At 38.5% G+C, this 15,000-nt stretch overlaps 1 protein-coding gene across 15 annotated transcripts in view; it reads left to right on the forward strand.

Annotated features, from left to right (window-relative positions):
* The window catches only part of LOC144975456 (putative receptor-type tyrosine-protein phosphatase mosPTP-1), a 102,144-nt gene that overhangs the window by 853 nt on the left and 86,291 nt on the right, over window positions 1–15,000 (forward strand). For all 15 annotated transcript variants that reach the window (XM_078919551.1, XM_078919537.1, XM_078919542.1 and 12 more), the window contains exon 2: window positions 3,753–3,849. In XM_078919551.1, the coding sequence (XP_078775677.1) occupies window positions 3,798–3,849 (52 nt within the window). In that variant the 5' untranslated portion in view covers window positions 3,753–3,797. The remainder of the gene's footprint in view (window positions 1–3,752; window positions 3,850–15,000) is intronic.

Consider the following 15,000-nt stretch of genomic DNA (forward strand, 5'->3'; position numbering starts at 1 on the left):
CAACCCCACTTTTTAGGACAAAAACCTCATATTTTTTTCCATTTTCATTTATCCTTAACTTCTTCCATACTTTCCATACATGAAAATGATTTATATGAAAATAAAGGTTATTTTCTGACCTTTAAAATGATACCTAACACTTGCCATTTATTTTTTAATTCAAACAAAATTACTGAAAACAATAAGTGGGCCATGTTAACTGCAAGACTCAAAATTTCCCGATAGCCGCGAGATGCTGGTTTTGAGGCAGCGGTGAGATCACAGATTCTCTCTGTAGAATTGACAAAAAATTTCAGTAGAAAAATATAAATAACTCTGGAACCGTAGGTCGTAGAGAAACAAATAAGGTATCAAAGTTTATGTTTTTTCAAGTCCCATCCCCCTGACTGAGTCAAATCAAGATATTTTGAGTTTGAAAATTTTATCAAAGTGCCTACCTGAGTCTAGACCTAGAGTCTGAGTCTGAGTGAGTTGAGTTCTACTACTGGCTACTGGACTGGCACTGGCACTGGTAACGAGTTCGGTCTGTCCCGGTGACGGTTTGAATTTGAGTTGATGGCATGGTGATGGATGATCAGATAATTTTTCAAAAAGAATTCCCTTCTCAATATGATATTAATATATTATCATCAACAAAATTATAGAAAAATATTTTATATAAATGTTAATTAATTTAAGTCTGTTGGCGGGGGTCATATCAAAGTAAAAGTATAAATTTAAGGCAGTGTCTACATACATGGTAACCAGGCACCTAGCCTCGGGATCTACGTACACGATAGCTCCGGTAACTGGTTTGCCGCTACAATACAAGCAATGGATGGACCTCGCTCTGTGTGTGTGTGTGTGTGTTATTTTTAAAAATCAAACAATACAATTTAATCCATTAAAGGTGAGATTCAAGGTTACCGTGTTCGTAGATCCTGAGGCTAGGTGCCCAGTTAGTAACGAAATAATGATACCAAAATATCTTCGATATTCCTCTTTATAACGGTTATGCATCTTTAATTGAACCCCCCTGAAACTTTTAGTAAAAGCGAATGGCAATTTCCAGTCATAACTTTCTTATGGGCGAGTTGGGTCACAATTTGACTCTCACTGCTGCTGCCTAAAGTTACCTTGTACGTAGACACTCCGTAAATTTAAATGTCTAAAGTTGAAGTCTAAAAAACTCGAAAAATCCTAAACTTAAAACTCACTTTGACTTTGACACACTAAACTTACACTATTATTATGGAGTTTGAGTGTTAGAGTCAGGCAGACACAAATCATAAAGAGGCAAAAGAGATGGGAATGACCAGGGACTCTTACTCTTGTCATGAACTTTCTTTATATTATAATGGGAATGGGCAATGGTGGTGCAAAAAGGGATCTCGTATGATTACGAGGTACTTTTTTGCAGAAAATATATATATATATAGCTAGTAACATGGGTGCAAGAGTGCCGGCTACAGCCGGCCTGCCGGCCGATTGGATTACCGAAAAAGATGTCACCGGCTTTTTGCGATTTGGATTTGATAGATTTTTTTTGTTTGTTTAGGTCCCAACAATCGGGTCGGGTACGTCCATATTAAGCGAAACTTTTGAATCACGATGCTACTGTGACCCGGAAGTGATAGTTATATTATTAAATTTGAAAAAACAAATTTTTTAAAAAGTAATTGAATCTTGCAGGCTTTTTCAGATTTATATGTCTGGTCATAAGTAGACTTGCAGGCTTTTTGTGGTCCAGTTGCTTGCACCCATGTAGTAATCACTGGACTTGAAACGAGAGGAATGTATCTAGAGTATCCATCCAGACAGTGATACATCATCAGGATGAGAAGGGGGTGGGGATGTACACTTTTTTTGTACAAAGAAAGTGGGGAATTTGTAAATTTAAGATATTTATTTCGAGGAATCTGTGAAAATGAGGAATAGAGAAGACGAGTGTTACCAAAATAAAAACTTCTGTTCATTATGGGGTGGGGTCTTTTGGCTCCCCACGTGGCAGGGGGGGGGGGGGGTGGATGTCATTCTTGCCGTGTCTTTTGTCTCCACATGCTTTTACTGTCTTTGTCTTAGATTGGGATTACTGATGACTTTGTTTTGTCCTGACCCTGTCTCATGGAATCATCTATTCCCTGTTTGTACAGATCCCCGTTTTTGTCTTGTCTTTTCTTTGGTACTTCTTCAGATAGATATTTACAACTTTCCCTCTATCGTTGTCCTTTATACTGGCGCTGTAATGACCTAAAAGTTATAAAAGTGTCTTAAGTACTGTAAAACCCCTAAAATAAGCAAACAATCAGACTGGATGTTATTAGTACATATTACCATCATCAAGCTTCCATTATTTAAAATCGTTATTTAGCGAACCTAAATATATGTATTCGGATCCTGCCAACTTTAATATACTGAAGATGTTAACTGTTGATCACATGTAAGCTTATTTTGTTTCTTTTTCAAGTGTGATGACAGGTCTTTCACTTATTTTATCTGTGAACAACGAAACATGATAACAAATGATCTTAATGCATTATTTTATTTATTACATGTCGGCTTGACTTAGATTTTTATTGATAGATTATTTTCATTCTCAATTGATAAGTATTGTTTTCATCCAGTTGTGGCTTGTTTTGTTGTTCATTTAAATTTAATGGTGGGTCTTATCTGAATAATGAGTCATTCCAGCCATTCTAATCTTTATTGGTTTATTTCTTTCCTTCTTCCCTTTATATTAAAATTGTTACACCTCTATAATATTGATAGTCAAATCATACAAGTTTTGGTATCTCATCTTTGTGATCATGAAAATACCTGTGATCAAGTGAATGGCTAGTTAATGACACTAAGGATAGAATTAGCTCAGGAGTTTTTCAAGTTTTCATTCAATAATAAACACCATTATGGTCAAAATTCTGTTTATAGAGATGATGCAATGACAGTCAATGGGGAAGACGAATGCCACCCTTCACGCTCCACTGAGTTTCCCTATTACCGCCAGCAACACAGTTGCTTTTGACTTTGTTAGGCACACGCTTGCCTTACTTGACTCATTTCCCCCCACCACCCCTTACAAAACATAGGGTGAAGGATATGAGCTGATCGTTCATCAGACTTATATCGGCTGCATGTTGCTCTGTGTAAACCTCATTTTGCTTTTTTCCTTCTCAACTGACCCCTGCTCTGTCTTCCTCTTTTGCTGTTGGATGTCCGTGTTAGCGAGTACCACATGGGGGAGGCTGTAATTTGGCATTCTTACACACACACAAGATTTAATGTTTTATTATTTTTGATGATGCACTATCGATTATGGTCAAAGAGGAAGTTGATGATAGGTACCATCGTAGTGATTTTATTCATTACTTTCTCTATTGGATTGGATTGAAGACTCCTCCTTTCTACTTTTCTTTTTCTATTTTTTTTCCCCCAGAGAATTTATGATTGTTTACCATCCCCATGTATTGTGGTGCACACAAAATTCATAATAGAGTGTAATTTTAAAAAATAATAATCATAATAATTAGAAAATTGCGTCAAGCTGTGCTTGTGTGTGCATGTGTATGTAGTCTACAGGAGTGTGGAGTGTGTACTTTTATGTGTCCACTATACTATCATTTATTTTAAAAAAATTTTATTTTATATTGGCATCAGTGTGAACCAGAATAAATTTTCATTCCTTTGGTTTATTAAGTTCTAAAAGCTACTTCAATTGAAATTTTAAAATTATACTTTGCATTTTCTTCTTCATTATCATTCCTTTTTTTTTTTAGTTTCCTAAATCTGATGATTTGAGGCAGAAGAAACTGAGAAGCAGCATGCAGAAGAAATTGATCTCCTGGATTATTTGCGTCGTCATTGTCTGCTTGGGTAAGACCTTGTAATTGATTTGATTGAATCTTCTTTACTTTACTTGTTACAGGGTTGCCAATTTTCCGTATTTTTTACGGAATTCAGTATGTTGTAAACCCTTGGTATATTTTCCAGTCACCTGCTAGATGGAAGAAAACGAAGTACGAAATATCTTTTTACTGGAGTTAAACGCTCAGAAAGAGGCCACTCAATGTGTTTGTGTAAAAGTTTGGTAATTTTTTGTCTGCTGAATTGGCAACCCTGTTGTTACTCATACTCTCTCTCCTAAACAAACCACCTCACCAAGACCTACCTACTTGAAAATTTAAAAATCGTAATTTTTTTTTTTATGAGATAAAAATTGGAGTCTTACTCACTCTAGTTAAATTTAAAAGTCAACAATTTACCCTCACAAGGATTAAATATAACACTTCAAAATCTTAGAAATTATGTTGTAGTCTGGCATCAACTTTCATTTTCAATCAGTTTTAATGGCTTAGAGAGATGCTCGTGTAGTTCGTAAATTGGAGCCAACATTTTGTAATTCTACGAATTTTTCATAATAGTGGGCAGGTCTGCCTTACCTAGCTAGATCTTTGATGGCAGCTGTCCACTACCATTGTCTTTTTCTGGCTGAAGGTGAAGATTGGGTAAAAAATGTTTTTAAAAGTGCGGGTATGTGGTCTAGTGGTATCATGAGTCATACTATGCACTCGCTTTCATCTTAACAACGCCATTAACACTTTATCTCATTCGTCTGAAGTGTTTCATTCATCCTGTTTTGTTGATAAAGGGGAGACCCGAAAGGTCCATTGTATCTGTTTTCGTATGTTCATTTGAAGCTTACATCCAATTTCACGTTATTTATTTTCGAGCTTTGAGCAGTGGAAGTATGTTAAGCACTGCAGATTTATAAACACTTTTTAGAATAGATTTAAGATTCCCACACTCCGCACACACACACACATGACATAAACACAGGGGGAGATGGGAGGAATGTATTGATGTTATGCGTGCATGTGTGCAGCCTTAAACTTAAACGTTTATAGTCTGATTGTTACAATTTAGCGAGAACTGCTCATTAAAATGGCTGTCTAAAAACAATAATAAAAGAGTTCAGTGACGTCAATTTCGTTTCTTCTATGTGGGTGGAAACGTAATACACATAGTGGATACACTATCTTTGTGTCAAGCTCGGGTTGCTTTATTGTCTAAATGCCGTTCAATTTGTGAATAGTGTCAGGTGTGATGTGTCAACCTACCTTTTAACTCACTCAACCCTAACACCGACTATATCCGATCCTAACACCGACTATATCCGACCCTAACGCCGACTATATCCGATCCTAACACCGACTATATCCGACCCTAACACCGACTATCCGACCCTAACACCGACTATATCCGATCCTAACACCGACTATGTCCGACCCTAACACCGACTATATCCGTAGTATACCCGGGGTTACTTTTACCCCATTCCTATTTATTACATTTTTTTTTTGGAGACAAATTATAGGTGTAGTATCAAAGCTAATGTTCTTAATTTTTACATGTTAATGGTAGTTGAATAAAATTGCCTATGCACATGGGCGGCTATGTGGTCTAGTGGTACGACACTCGCTCTCAGATCGAAAGGTCCTGGGTTTGAGCCTCGCTCGGTGCATAGTTGATTCCTTGGAGAAGGCTCTTAACTCACATTCTCTCACCGTATTCCGGTGTGTAAAATGAGTACCTGGCTGTTAACAGGATTGTCTTTGTCCGAAAATATTGTAACATCGCCTAACAGGTGTCATGTCCCGTCCTAAATGTTAAATGTTGCTGTTGGCCAGGGACTGCTTGTAAAGCGCTTTGAGCACATTTAGTGGATATTGCGCTATATAAAAAAGCTCTTTTTTTTTTTTTTTTTCAAATTTCGAAAAGTAGCAAAGATCTCTTGGATTGAATGAGTTAAGGCTTGACTATGTTATTGATGACACTGTGTGACATGTGGCAATTCCATACCACCATGATATGACGGTGAAAGTGAAAGCTCATTTGCATGGATTAGATGGTCTTCTTGTCTGCTTCGTGGCTGATGTAAATGGAGATATTATTTTGTTATGATGATGGGTGTCTGTCTGTATATCGAGTTTCATTTTGTATGTAGATGTGATGTAGAACACCGGGTCTACTAAATGTTGTGAGTAATGATTTATAATTATAGTAGTAAAGTGGGAAGCTGAAGTTGTGACGTCATGCTTTTCTCTCTTCCGGTTCAAAACCTTGGAAGTGTGTAACCAGTCCTCGGGACTAACAATGAATGGAAGGTTACATATTGAATCATAGGATGGCATAACTATTATAGTCGAGTAATAATTTATAAGGATAGTAATATGGGAAGCAGAAGTTGTGACGTCATACTTTTCTCTCTTCCGGTTCGAAAACTCTTGGAAGTGTGTAACCAGTCCTCAGGACTAACAATGGATAGAAGGTTACACATTTAATCATAGGATGGCTTAACTATTATAGTGGCAGAAGGTATTGGCAGATTTTTATGATTTACGGGGTGTAAAAGAGTGGATGAATAATCTTATTGACGACCAGCATTATTTTAAGGCTAGAAAATAATATGACATCACTGTGAAACCAGAATAGAATATCAGACGTGACAAGTCTTCCGGAGGACTGGTTTCACACTTCCAATGATATTTGAACCAGTATTTGACGTCACACTATTGTTTCCTATTATTGTGACCATCAACTCATACAAGTATTAAGTTGGAGTGCGTTGTTTATCAAAAATTGGTCTTGAGGCAGTATGGCTTAGCAAAATGGGTCTTTGCTCTCGTACCGGAAAAGTAACCAATTCGACAACGGTTGTTGTGCTGCGCTGTGTGGCATTGAGCAAGTCACTTCGCCCTAGCTCACTTTTCATCGTTATACTGTTGATGACGCCTCGGTTATTCTAGTCTTCCCTCTTTTTTTTTTTTTTCTTTTCTTTTTTTTTTTGGCGACAAAGTTTCTGTACCCGAAACGTAGATAGCGATGGGGGCTGCCACAGTGAGACGAAAAGGTGAAAGGTGTGCTCGAAACTTTCATGTTTCGTATTATTTAATTTAATTTATTTATTGTTGTTTTGTGGTTGTTTTTGTTGTTGTTGTTGTTGTTGTTGTTGTTGTTGTTGGGTTCTTTTAGCCTTCTCATGTAACTACTTTTATGATGATGATGATTTATTATTATTATTATTATTATTATTATTATTATTATTATTATTATTATATTATTATTATTATTATTATTATTATTATTATTTGTCATTTTTTAAAGAATTATTATTCTTTATTTTATTTTACTTTTCTTTTTTTTTTTTTGATGAAACACAAGACCACCAGTTACAAACTGCAACTGCAAATCCTTCTCCTCTTCACTTCCTTTAGCCTCTGGAACGAGGTCTTCCTGCCCTCTCTCCCTCTACCCTCCCCTCTCTCCCTCTACCCTCCCCTCTCTCTCCCTTTCCCCTCCCTTCTCTCCCTCTCCCCTCCCTTCTCTCCCTCTCCCCTCCCAGCCAGGAGTCAAGGTCACTGGTGGTCGCGTGGATTGTCTCTAGCTACCATCGTTTTTCCGTCACTACTCACGGACGGCCATGCGCGGTCGGTCGCGCTTTCCGATAAATTTATACCCCATGCTTGTGATGCCTCGTGGTATGTGTGTTGGGGAGGGGGGGGGGGGTGTTCTAAACGTCACATATTCCACTCTCTCTCTCTCTCTCTCTCTCTCTCTCTCTCTCTCTCTCTCTCTCTCTCTCTCTCTCTCTCTCTCTCTCTCTCTCTCTCTCTCTCTCTCTCTCTCTGAATGAAATGTCAAAGACAGATCTTGCTTCTCTTTCCATGTCACTCCGTTCCCTTTGTCAAAGGCTGTGTCAAGTTGACATGATACAGGTGGTCAACACACAACCCTGATGGTTTTGTGTGTGTGTGTGAGAGAGAGAGAGAAGGGGGGGGGGGGGGGGGGGTTGGGTATTGTTTCAACGAGGTCATTAATACCCATTCGTGCCACGCGACACATTACATATAGATAGAATGCGCTTGGCCAAGGAGTTCACAACATTGCCATCCGGAAGTATAACGGACCAACACACAAACTCTGTGTAACCATGAACTTTTATAGTCTGGTTAATACAGTTTAGTGAGAACAACTCACAAACGCGGATGGCAAAAACAATAACAAAGGCCTGAGTGACGTCATCTGCATACTATCTATAGCTGGAATGAAGTTGACGTCATTCGGATCTTTGTTATTGTTTGTTTTTTATTGTTGCCATCCACGTTTATGAGTAATTCTCACTAAACTGTATTCACCAGACTACAAGCGTTTAAGGTTACACACAGTTTTGTGTGTTGGTTCGTTTTATTTCTGGATGGCAATGTTGTGATCTTCTTAGCCAAGCGCATACTCTCTATAGATAGAATGAAGGTGACCTCATTCAGGTCTATGTTTTTTGGTGTTTTTTTTTATTTTTATTATTTTTTTTTTGCCATCTACGTTTATGAGTAGTTCTCACTTTACTGCATTATCCATACTATAGATAGTATGCAGATGACGTCACTCAGGCCTTTGTTATTGTTTTTGCCATCCGCGTTTGTAAGTTGTTCTTACTAAACTGTATTAACCAGACAATAAAAGTTCATGGTTACACAGAGTTTGTGTGTTGTTCCGTTATACTTCCGGATGGTAATGTTGTGAACTCCCTGGCCAAGCGCATTCTATCTATAAAAGTTCATGGTTACACAGAGTTTTGTGTACGTATAGGTCCGTTATATTTCCGGATGGCAATGTTGTGAGCTTCTTGGCCAGACGCATACTATCTGTTGTTGTTTATCAGGAAGTCATTGAAAACCCATAAGTATGGACACACACACACACACACACACTTCAAGACATTTTCATATTTTGATTCAATTTTCCCGAGGATTGCTAGTCACAAGACTAATAGGACATTGAGTGGGTTTTGTGTTGTTGTTATTATTATTATTATTATTATTATTATTATTATTATTATTATTATTATTATTATTATTATTATTATTATTATTATTATTATTATTGGGTCACCCGCCCATCAAGAGACTAAATTAAATAGCGAATGCATTTCATTCTCCCAGTAAAAAAAAAAAATTAAAAAAATATTTAAAAATGCAATAGGAAACATTAAGACATCTTAAATTACCACGCGCTGCTGGGGGGGGGGGGGGGGGGGGGGGGGGGGGGGGGGGGGGGGGGACGCACACTCGTCCAATACAGCACACATTTTGATCCGGTTTCCCGAGGACTGTTAGTTTGTGTTTTCCAACGACACATTTTTAAAAAATATAGTTTCTCAACGATCATTTTTTTTTTTTTTTTACATGACAAAGTGTCAGTATTTTGGTTTGTCCCTCATTATTTAACCCAGAGAAACTGATGACATACCCCCTTCCCCCTCCCCCCACCCCCCTCCTCCTCCTCCATAAGTTATTATTGGAGTATGTTTGTGGCGAAGGTCACAAAAAAAAAAAACGACCTTTAGATAGTTCGAAGATGACGTCACTCAGGTCTTTGTTATTGTTTTTTGCCATCCGCGTTTATGAGTAATGCTCACTGAACTGTATTAACCTGACTATAAAAGTTCATGGGTACACACAGTTTTGTGTGTTGGTCCTTTATACTTCCGGATGTCAATGTTATGAGCTTTTTAGCCAAGCGCATGCTATCTATAGCCTTCGATAGATAGTATGCACTTGGCTAAGAAACTCACAGCATTGGCGTCCGGAAGTATAACCACAAAGTAATAATATTACTTTGTGGTATAACGGACCAACACACAAAAATCTGTGTAACCGTGAACGTTTATAGTCTGGTTAATACAGTTTAGTGAGAATTACTCATAAACGTGGATGGCCAAAATTTTTTTTTTTTAATTACAAAGATCCAAGTGACGTCAACTTCATTCTGTCTATAGAAGGGGAGAAGCTGACGTCACTCAGCTCTTTGTTATTATTTTTAGACAGCCAGTCAGTGATAAATTCTCAATAAGTTATATCAGTCAGACAAAGTTTTGTGTGTCGGTGTGATAAATTTGGCTGGCCGGGGTTGTGAGTATTTTACATGAACGGATAGCATCAATACGACGACAATGAGGCTGGTTGATATCATCATGCAGACTTCGTGTCTCCCTGCCCTGGCCTGTGCCATTGCATCCATTTTCTGTGTAATTATTGTAAGCTACACCCACAGTAATTATCATTAAAGGTGGGCTAATGGCGAAAATTATGACATCCCGTCGCTCTTGCGAAATGTGTTTAGAGTAAACCTTGGGCTTAATGATCTGGAGAAAACTGTCGCTGAATACTGCGATCTGTGTGTTTGTGTGTGTGTGTGTGTGAGAGAGAGAGAGAGAGAGGTTTGAAGACTGGTTTGTCGTGAGTACTAGTGTGTGTGTTTGAGGGGTGGGGAGAAGGGACGGTGAGAGTGGTTGGAGTTGACCTGAGCCTTCTAGATTTAAAGAAGGGTTTATCATGAGTTGAAGTGTGTGTGTGAGGGAGAGAGAGAAGGGGGGGGGGGGGGGGTTGGAGTTGATCTGAGCCTTCTAGATTTCTGGTTTCGCGTGAGTACAAGTGTGTGTGTGTGTGTGTGTGTGTGTGAGAGAGAGAGAGAGAGAGAGAGAGAGAGGAGAGAGAGAGAGAGTAGGTAGATGGGGGAAAGGAGTGGGGGTTGACTTGAGCCTTCTTGGAAACTGTGGATTAGCATGGATACAAGAGAGATATTATGAGGAAGAGGGGTGGGGTTGGCGAGCCCTCTTGAAGACTGGGTTAGCATGGATGCGCGAGAGATAGATAGAGAGAGGTGTTTCATTGATAAGAATCAACTGCTTCTCGAGTTGCTTTTCGTGCGAAAAGCAAGTGTCTGAATTATGATTAGCCGAATTATTTGCCGCTAATATGAAAAACGTTGCCAAGTTTATGATAAAGTTACGTCCCACTCGGGCGGGTCTTGATGGTTCAGTGGGTAGAGCAAATGGATCAAGATAGATCTCGGGGTCGTACGGTCGAGATTTTTTTGGTCTACCCAGCCGTGAATGGGTAGCTGGGTCTGTTTGATCCAACTGTATTATCGTTCTATCCAAAGGATACGAATAACTTTCTTGTATAAACACCTGTAATTTATTCGCAAGTATCCTGAGTCGAGTGGGATTCTCGGCCGCTCACGCTCAATAAGAATTGAAAAGAAACATACCACCGTAACAGACTTTCAGTTGCTATTATTAAGCTAGTCTGTCTTGTCTTTTTCTTCCTCTTCTTCTTCTTCTTCTTCTTCTTCTTCTTCTTCTTCTTCTTCTTCTTCTTCTTCTTCTTCTTCTTCTTCTTCTTCTTCTTCTTCTTCTTCTTCTTCTACCTACTACCACCACACATACCTGCCTTGCCGCCGTTCTATGTTTACGATATGTGGATGTTATCGTTATAACGATTCTAATCCCTTATGTTATTACCACACCAGGAGGGCGGGGGAGTTCGGAATGATGGAGGGAGGAAGTGTGTGTGAGGGGGGGGGGGGGTAGAGGTTATGGATGACTATAATAATATAACGATAAAGGGGTAAATGTTTATAATACTTATGCGTCCCTTGAATCTCTCGGTATCTACTACATAGCCAACCATCGAGCACTTATTTCTTTTTTTCTTCAACCATGATTGGGCTTGGATGGGGTCAAGGGTTATCAAATGCAATAAAACGGGATAGTGTTGCTTTACATACGACCATAATAATAATAATATTAACCAGTTAACTGTCGTACTCTGGAACGAGACACGTTTTTTTTACAAATTTGGTCAGAGAACTCGTCCTTCACATATCGATCGATTTAATTGACCCTCATCTTGGCAAAAAAAAACTCTCGCAAGCCTGGGACTTCACGAAGTTTTCCTTAAAGGCCAGGGTTTGAGAGTTTTTTTTTTTTTTTTTTTTTTTTTTTTTTTTTTTTTTTTTTTTGTCGAGATGAGGGCCAGTTAAATCGATCGATATTTGAAGGACGAGTTTTCCTGGTCAATTTTTTAAATGCTTTTCCTTCCAGAGTGCGGCAGTTAGATGGTTGAATATCAGAGGACTATTTCGTCTTTAGATCCTCATGACATAATATTACAGCGTTTTTATGTAACATTTTTTTTTTGTACAGATGCACAAGTAAATAAATAATGAAAATGAGCGTGCATATGTATGACGATCGTCCTTGCACGGTTTCGCCGTGCTAAATTCGCTTTACAATGCTTCATTTTGTTCTCGATGCATCGTGTAGTATCACCCTACAGACTCAACGCAAATTGTCCATTTCATAGACTGCTAGTGCTGTTTGCCTGTTGGACGCACCTCCTCCTTTCCTGTAAGAGCGCGTTGACAGTGTCATATGACATGTATTAATAAGTTCCTGCTTATAGCTAACTGGGTGGGGTTCCTGACTTCCCATAATGGACAGAGAGGCACAAAACGTGTTTTCTACCTCCCTAAAATATATGTTTTCCAACATGCTTTCTGTCTTTGTCTTGGCCCTAGCCGGATACCCTGGCTGGGAGTGAACCGGTCAAATGGATAGAGTTTTAGGAAATGATATTTTTTGTCTTTAAATCATCTTTCTGTTTCGCATTGGATTATTATTGTTTTACATATAAATGATTTGTAAACATTTTTTCTCGAAGTGGGGACCTCTGCTTGTGTCTGAATGAGACATTTTCATTTAGGTGGTCTCAAACTTAGTACATTGATGGTGTGCTCTTGAAATCTACATGTTTTCTATTTGACTAATTCTTCTTTGTCTTCCCTTTTCTTGAGTACTTTAATTGTAATTCTAGAACTTTTTACTATTTCAATTTCTTCCTTTTTCCTGGTGCTGATATGACCAACATGTGTTGCAAGCGCCGTAAAATCCTTAAAAACGAAAAAAAAAAAAAATAAATAAAATCACATTGCGAGTGTGTTCATTATATTATTGTTTGATCATCTATGAATTTTGTTTTGTTTGTTTGTCTGTTTTGTTTTGAGTATCACCTTATATTATATCAAATAAAATGGAAATGGATCGGGCGGGGGAACGTGACTCTTAAACTTGTTATACCCTGATTTATTATTATAACGAAAAAATATATAATAATAATATTAATAATAATAATAATAATAATAATAATAATAATAATAATAATAATAATAATAATAAAATAATAATAATAATAATAATAATAATAATAATAATAATAATAATAATAATAAACACTAGGAAGACGGGTCCCTGAGGCCACCGGTATGAAATTGTGCATTTGTGTGTGTGTGTGTGTGGGGGGGGGGGGGGGGGGGTGGATAAGGTTGGTGACAGAGGACAATCGTGGAAGATGTAGTTGTCTTAAGAGGTAATGGTCCCAAAGGACATCGCTGGATGGATGTGTGTGCCAGTGGTAGAGACTGGTCTGTGGGTAAAGACAGGACAACGGGATTGGATGGGTATGAGCACAGACTACTATGTTATCTATGGGTATGAGTGGTGAGAGAGGGCGCGTCCTAGAACGAAGAGGTTGGGCTTGTCCTTGACGGAGATGGTCCCAAAGGACTTCGCTGGATGGGTGAATCTAAGAGTAATAGGTTGAGGCTGATCAGTCGGGAAGTCCCGGGTTTGAGAGTTTTTTTGAGATTTTTTTTGTTGTTGCCAAGATGAGGGTCATTTAAATCGATCGATATTTGAAGGACGAGTTTTCTGGACAAATTTTAAAATTTGGGTTTTTCCAGAGTACGGCAGAATGGGTTAAGTTGGGGACATGGGGCAAGTCGTGGAAGAGGTTGTGGTTGCCCTAGGAGGGGATGGTCCTTTGCCCTAGTTGACTATTACAAGTGTTTTAGACGACCTGTTTTTAGGTTAGTGCACCGCCTAGTGAATTGCCGCAACGAGTATATTATTATACTAATTTCTTTGATTGCCGTTAGTCGTGCTCAACTCATCCCATTCGTTAAACTATTGAATACAACTCTGGATTCTCTTTCTTTTGGTGGTCTGGCCTTTCCCCATATCTCTATGCGCTTTATCAGCAAGAAATAAGACAGAATATTAAATATATAGATAGAATGAAGTTGATGTCACTCGGGTTATTTGTTATTGTTTTTTTTTTTTGTTTGTTTGTTTTGTTTTTTGTTTTTGCCAAACGCGTTTATGAGTAATTCTCACTAAACTGTATTATTGACCAGACTATAAACGTTCATGGTTACACATAATTTTGTGTGTTGGTCCGTTAGACTTCCGGATAGCAATGTTGTTTGCCTCTTATCCAAGCGCATACTATCTATACGGAATCTCTACACTTATGATTTGATGAAAGGTGTAACATATTTCGGGATTAAATGCCCGAAAAAGACAATCGCTGTCTGCATGAGCGCGCGTGCGCACGATTCGGAATGAAAGAATGATATCTAGCTTTCGTGTTTTCTCGGGTGGGTTGAGTGGAGTTAGGAATGGGGGGGGGGGGGGGGGGGGGGTTGTTATTATGTCTGTCACTTTGATCAATCGATATTTATTTGACCCGACGTTTGGCCGGCGATTGAACTCGTAACTCGTCCTACTATGCACTTGTTCTTAGTCATATTGCCATTGTCATCATCTCGCATCCCTATCCCTTGATCTCTGAAGTTGTTGTTTTTTTTTTTTTCCTTTCTTTCTGCCACTATGTGGTCTTGTGGTATGACTGACACATGACACTCGCCTTCGGATCGGAGGAAGGTGGTCCTGGGTTCGAGTCCCGCTCTGAGCGGCGCATAGTTGAGTCCTTGGAAACAAAAAAAAACAAAAAAAACCTCTTTACTCACATAAAATATTTTATTCTCTATTGTCTTCTGGCACTTTTCTACTCACTTCATATCTTGTTGTTACCAACATAAGTGCCTGCTCCACTCACTTTTCTGAATTAAAAATTCACCCCATACACCGGAGCATACTCAATGTCTCAATCGTTTCTATGTTATATGTTTGTGTTGAGAATATTGGCTATTAAGCTTAACTGCTGGTCAAAATTACTTCGCGATGGTGGTGAACGAATCGGCGATCTCAAGAAGTGGGTGAGAGAGGGATCTAGAAATGACTTTGGGTTTGAAACGAATATTTTTGTGTTCGTGGATAGCTCA

The sequence above is a fragment of the Berghia stephanieae genome, chromosome 6, assembly GCF_034508935.2.
Source record: "Berghia stephanieae isolate SIO BIC M18660-M18661 chromosome 6, UCSD_Bste_1.3, whole genome shotgun sequence".
NCBI lineage: Eukaryota > Metazoa > Mollusca > Gastropoda > Nudibranchia > Aeolidiidae > Berghia > Berghia stephanieae.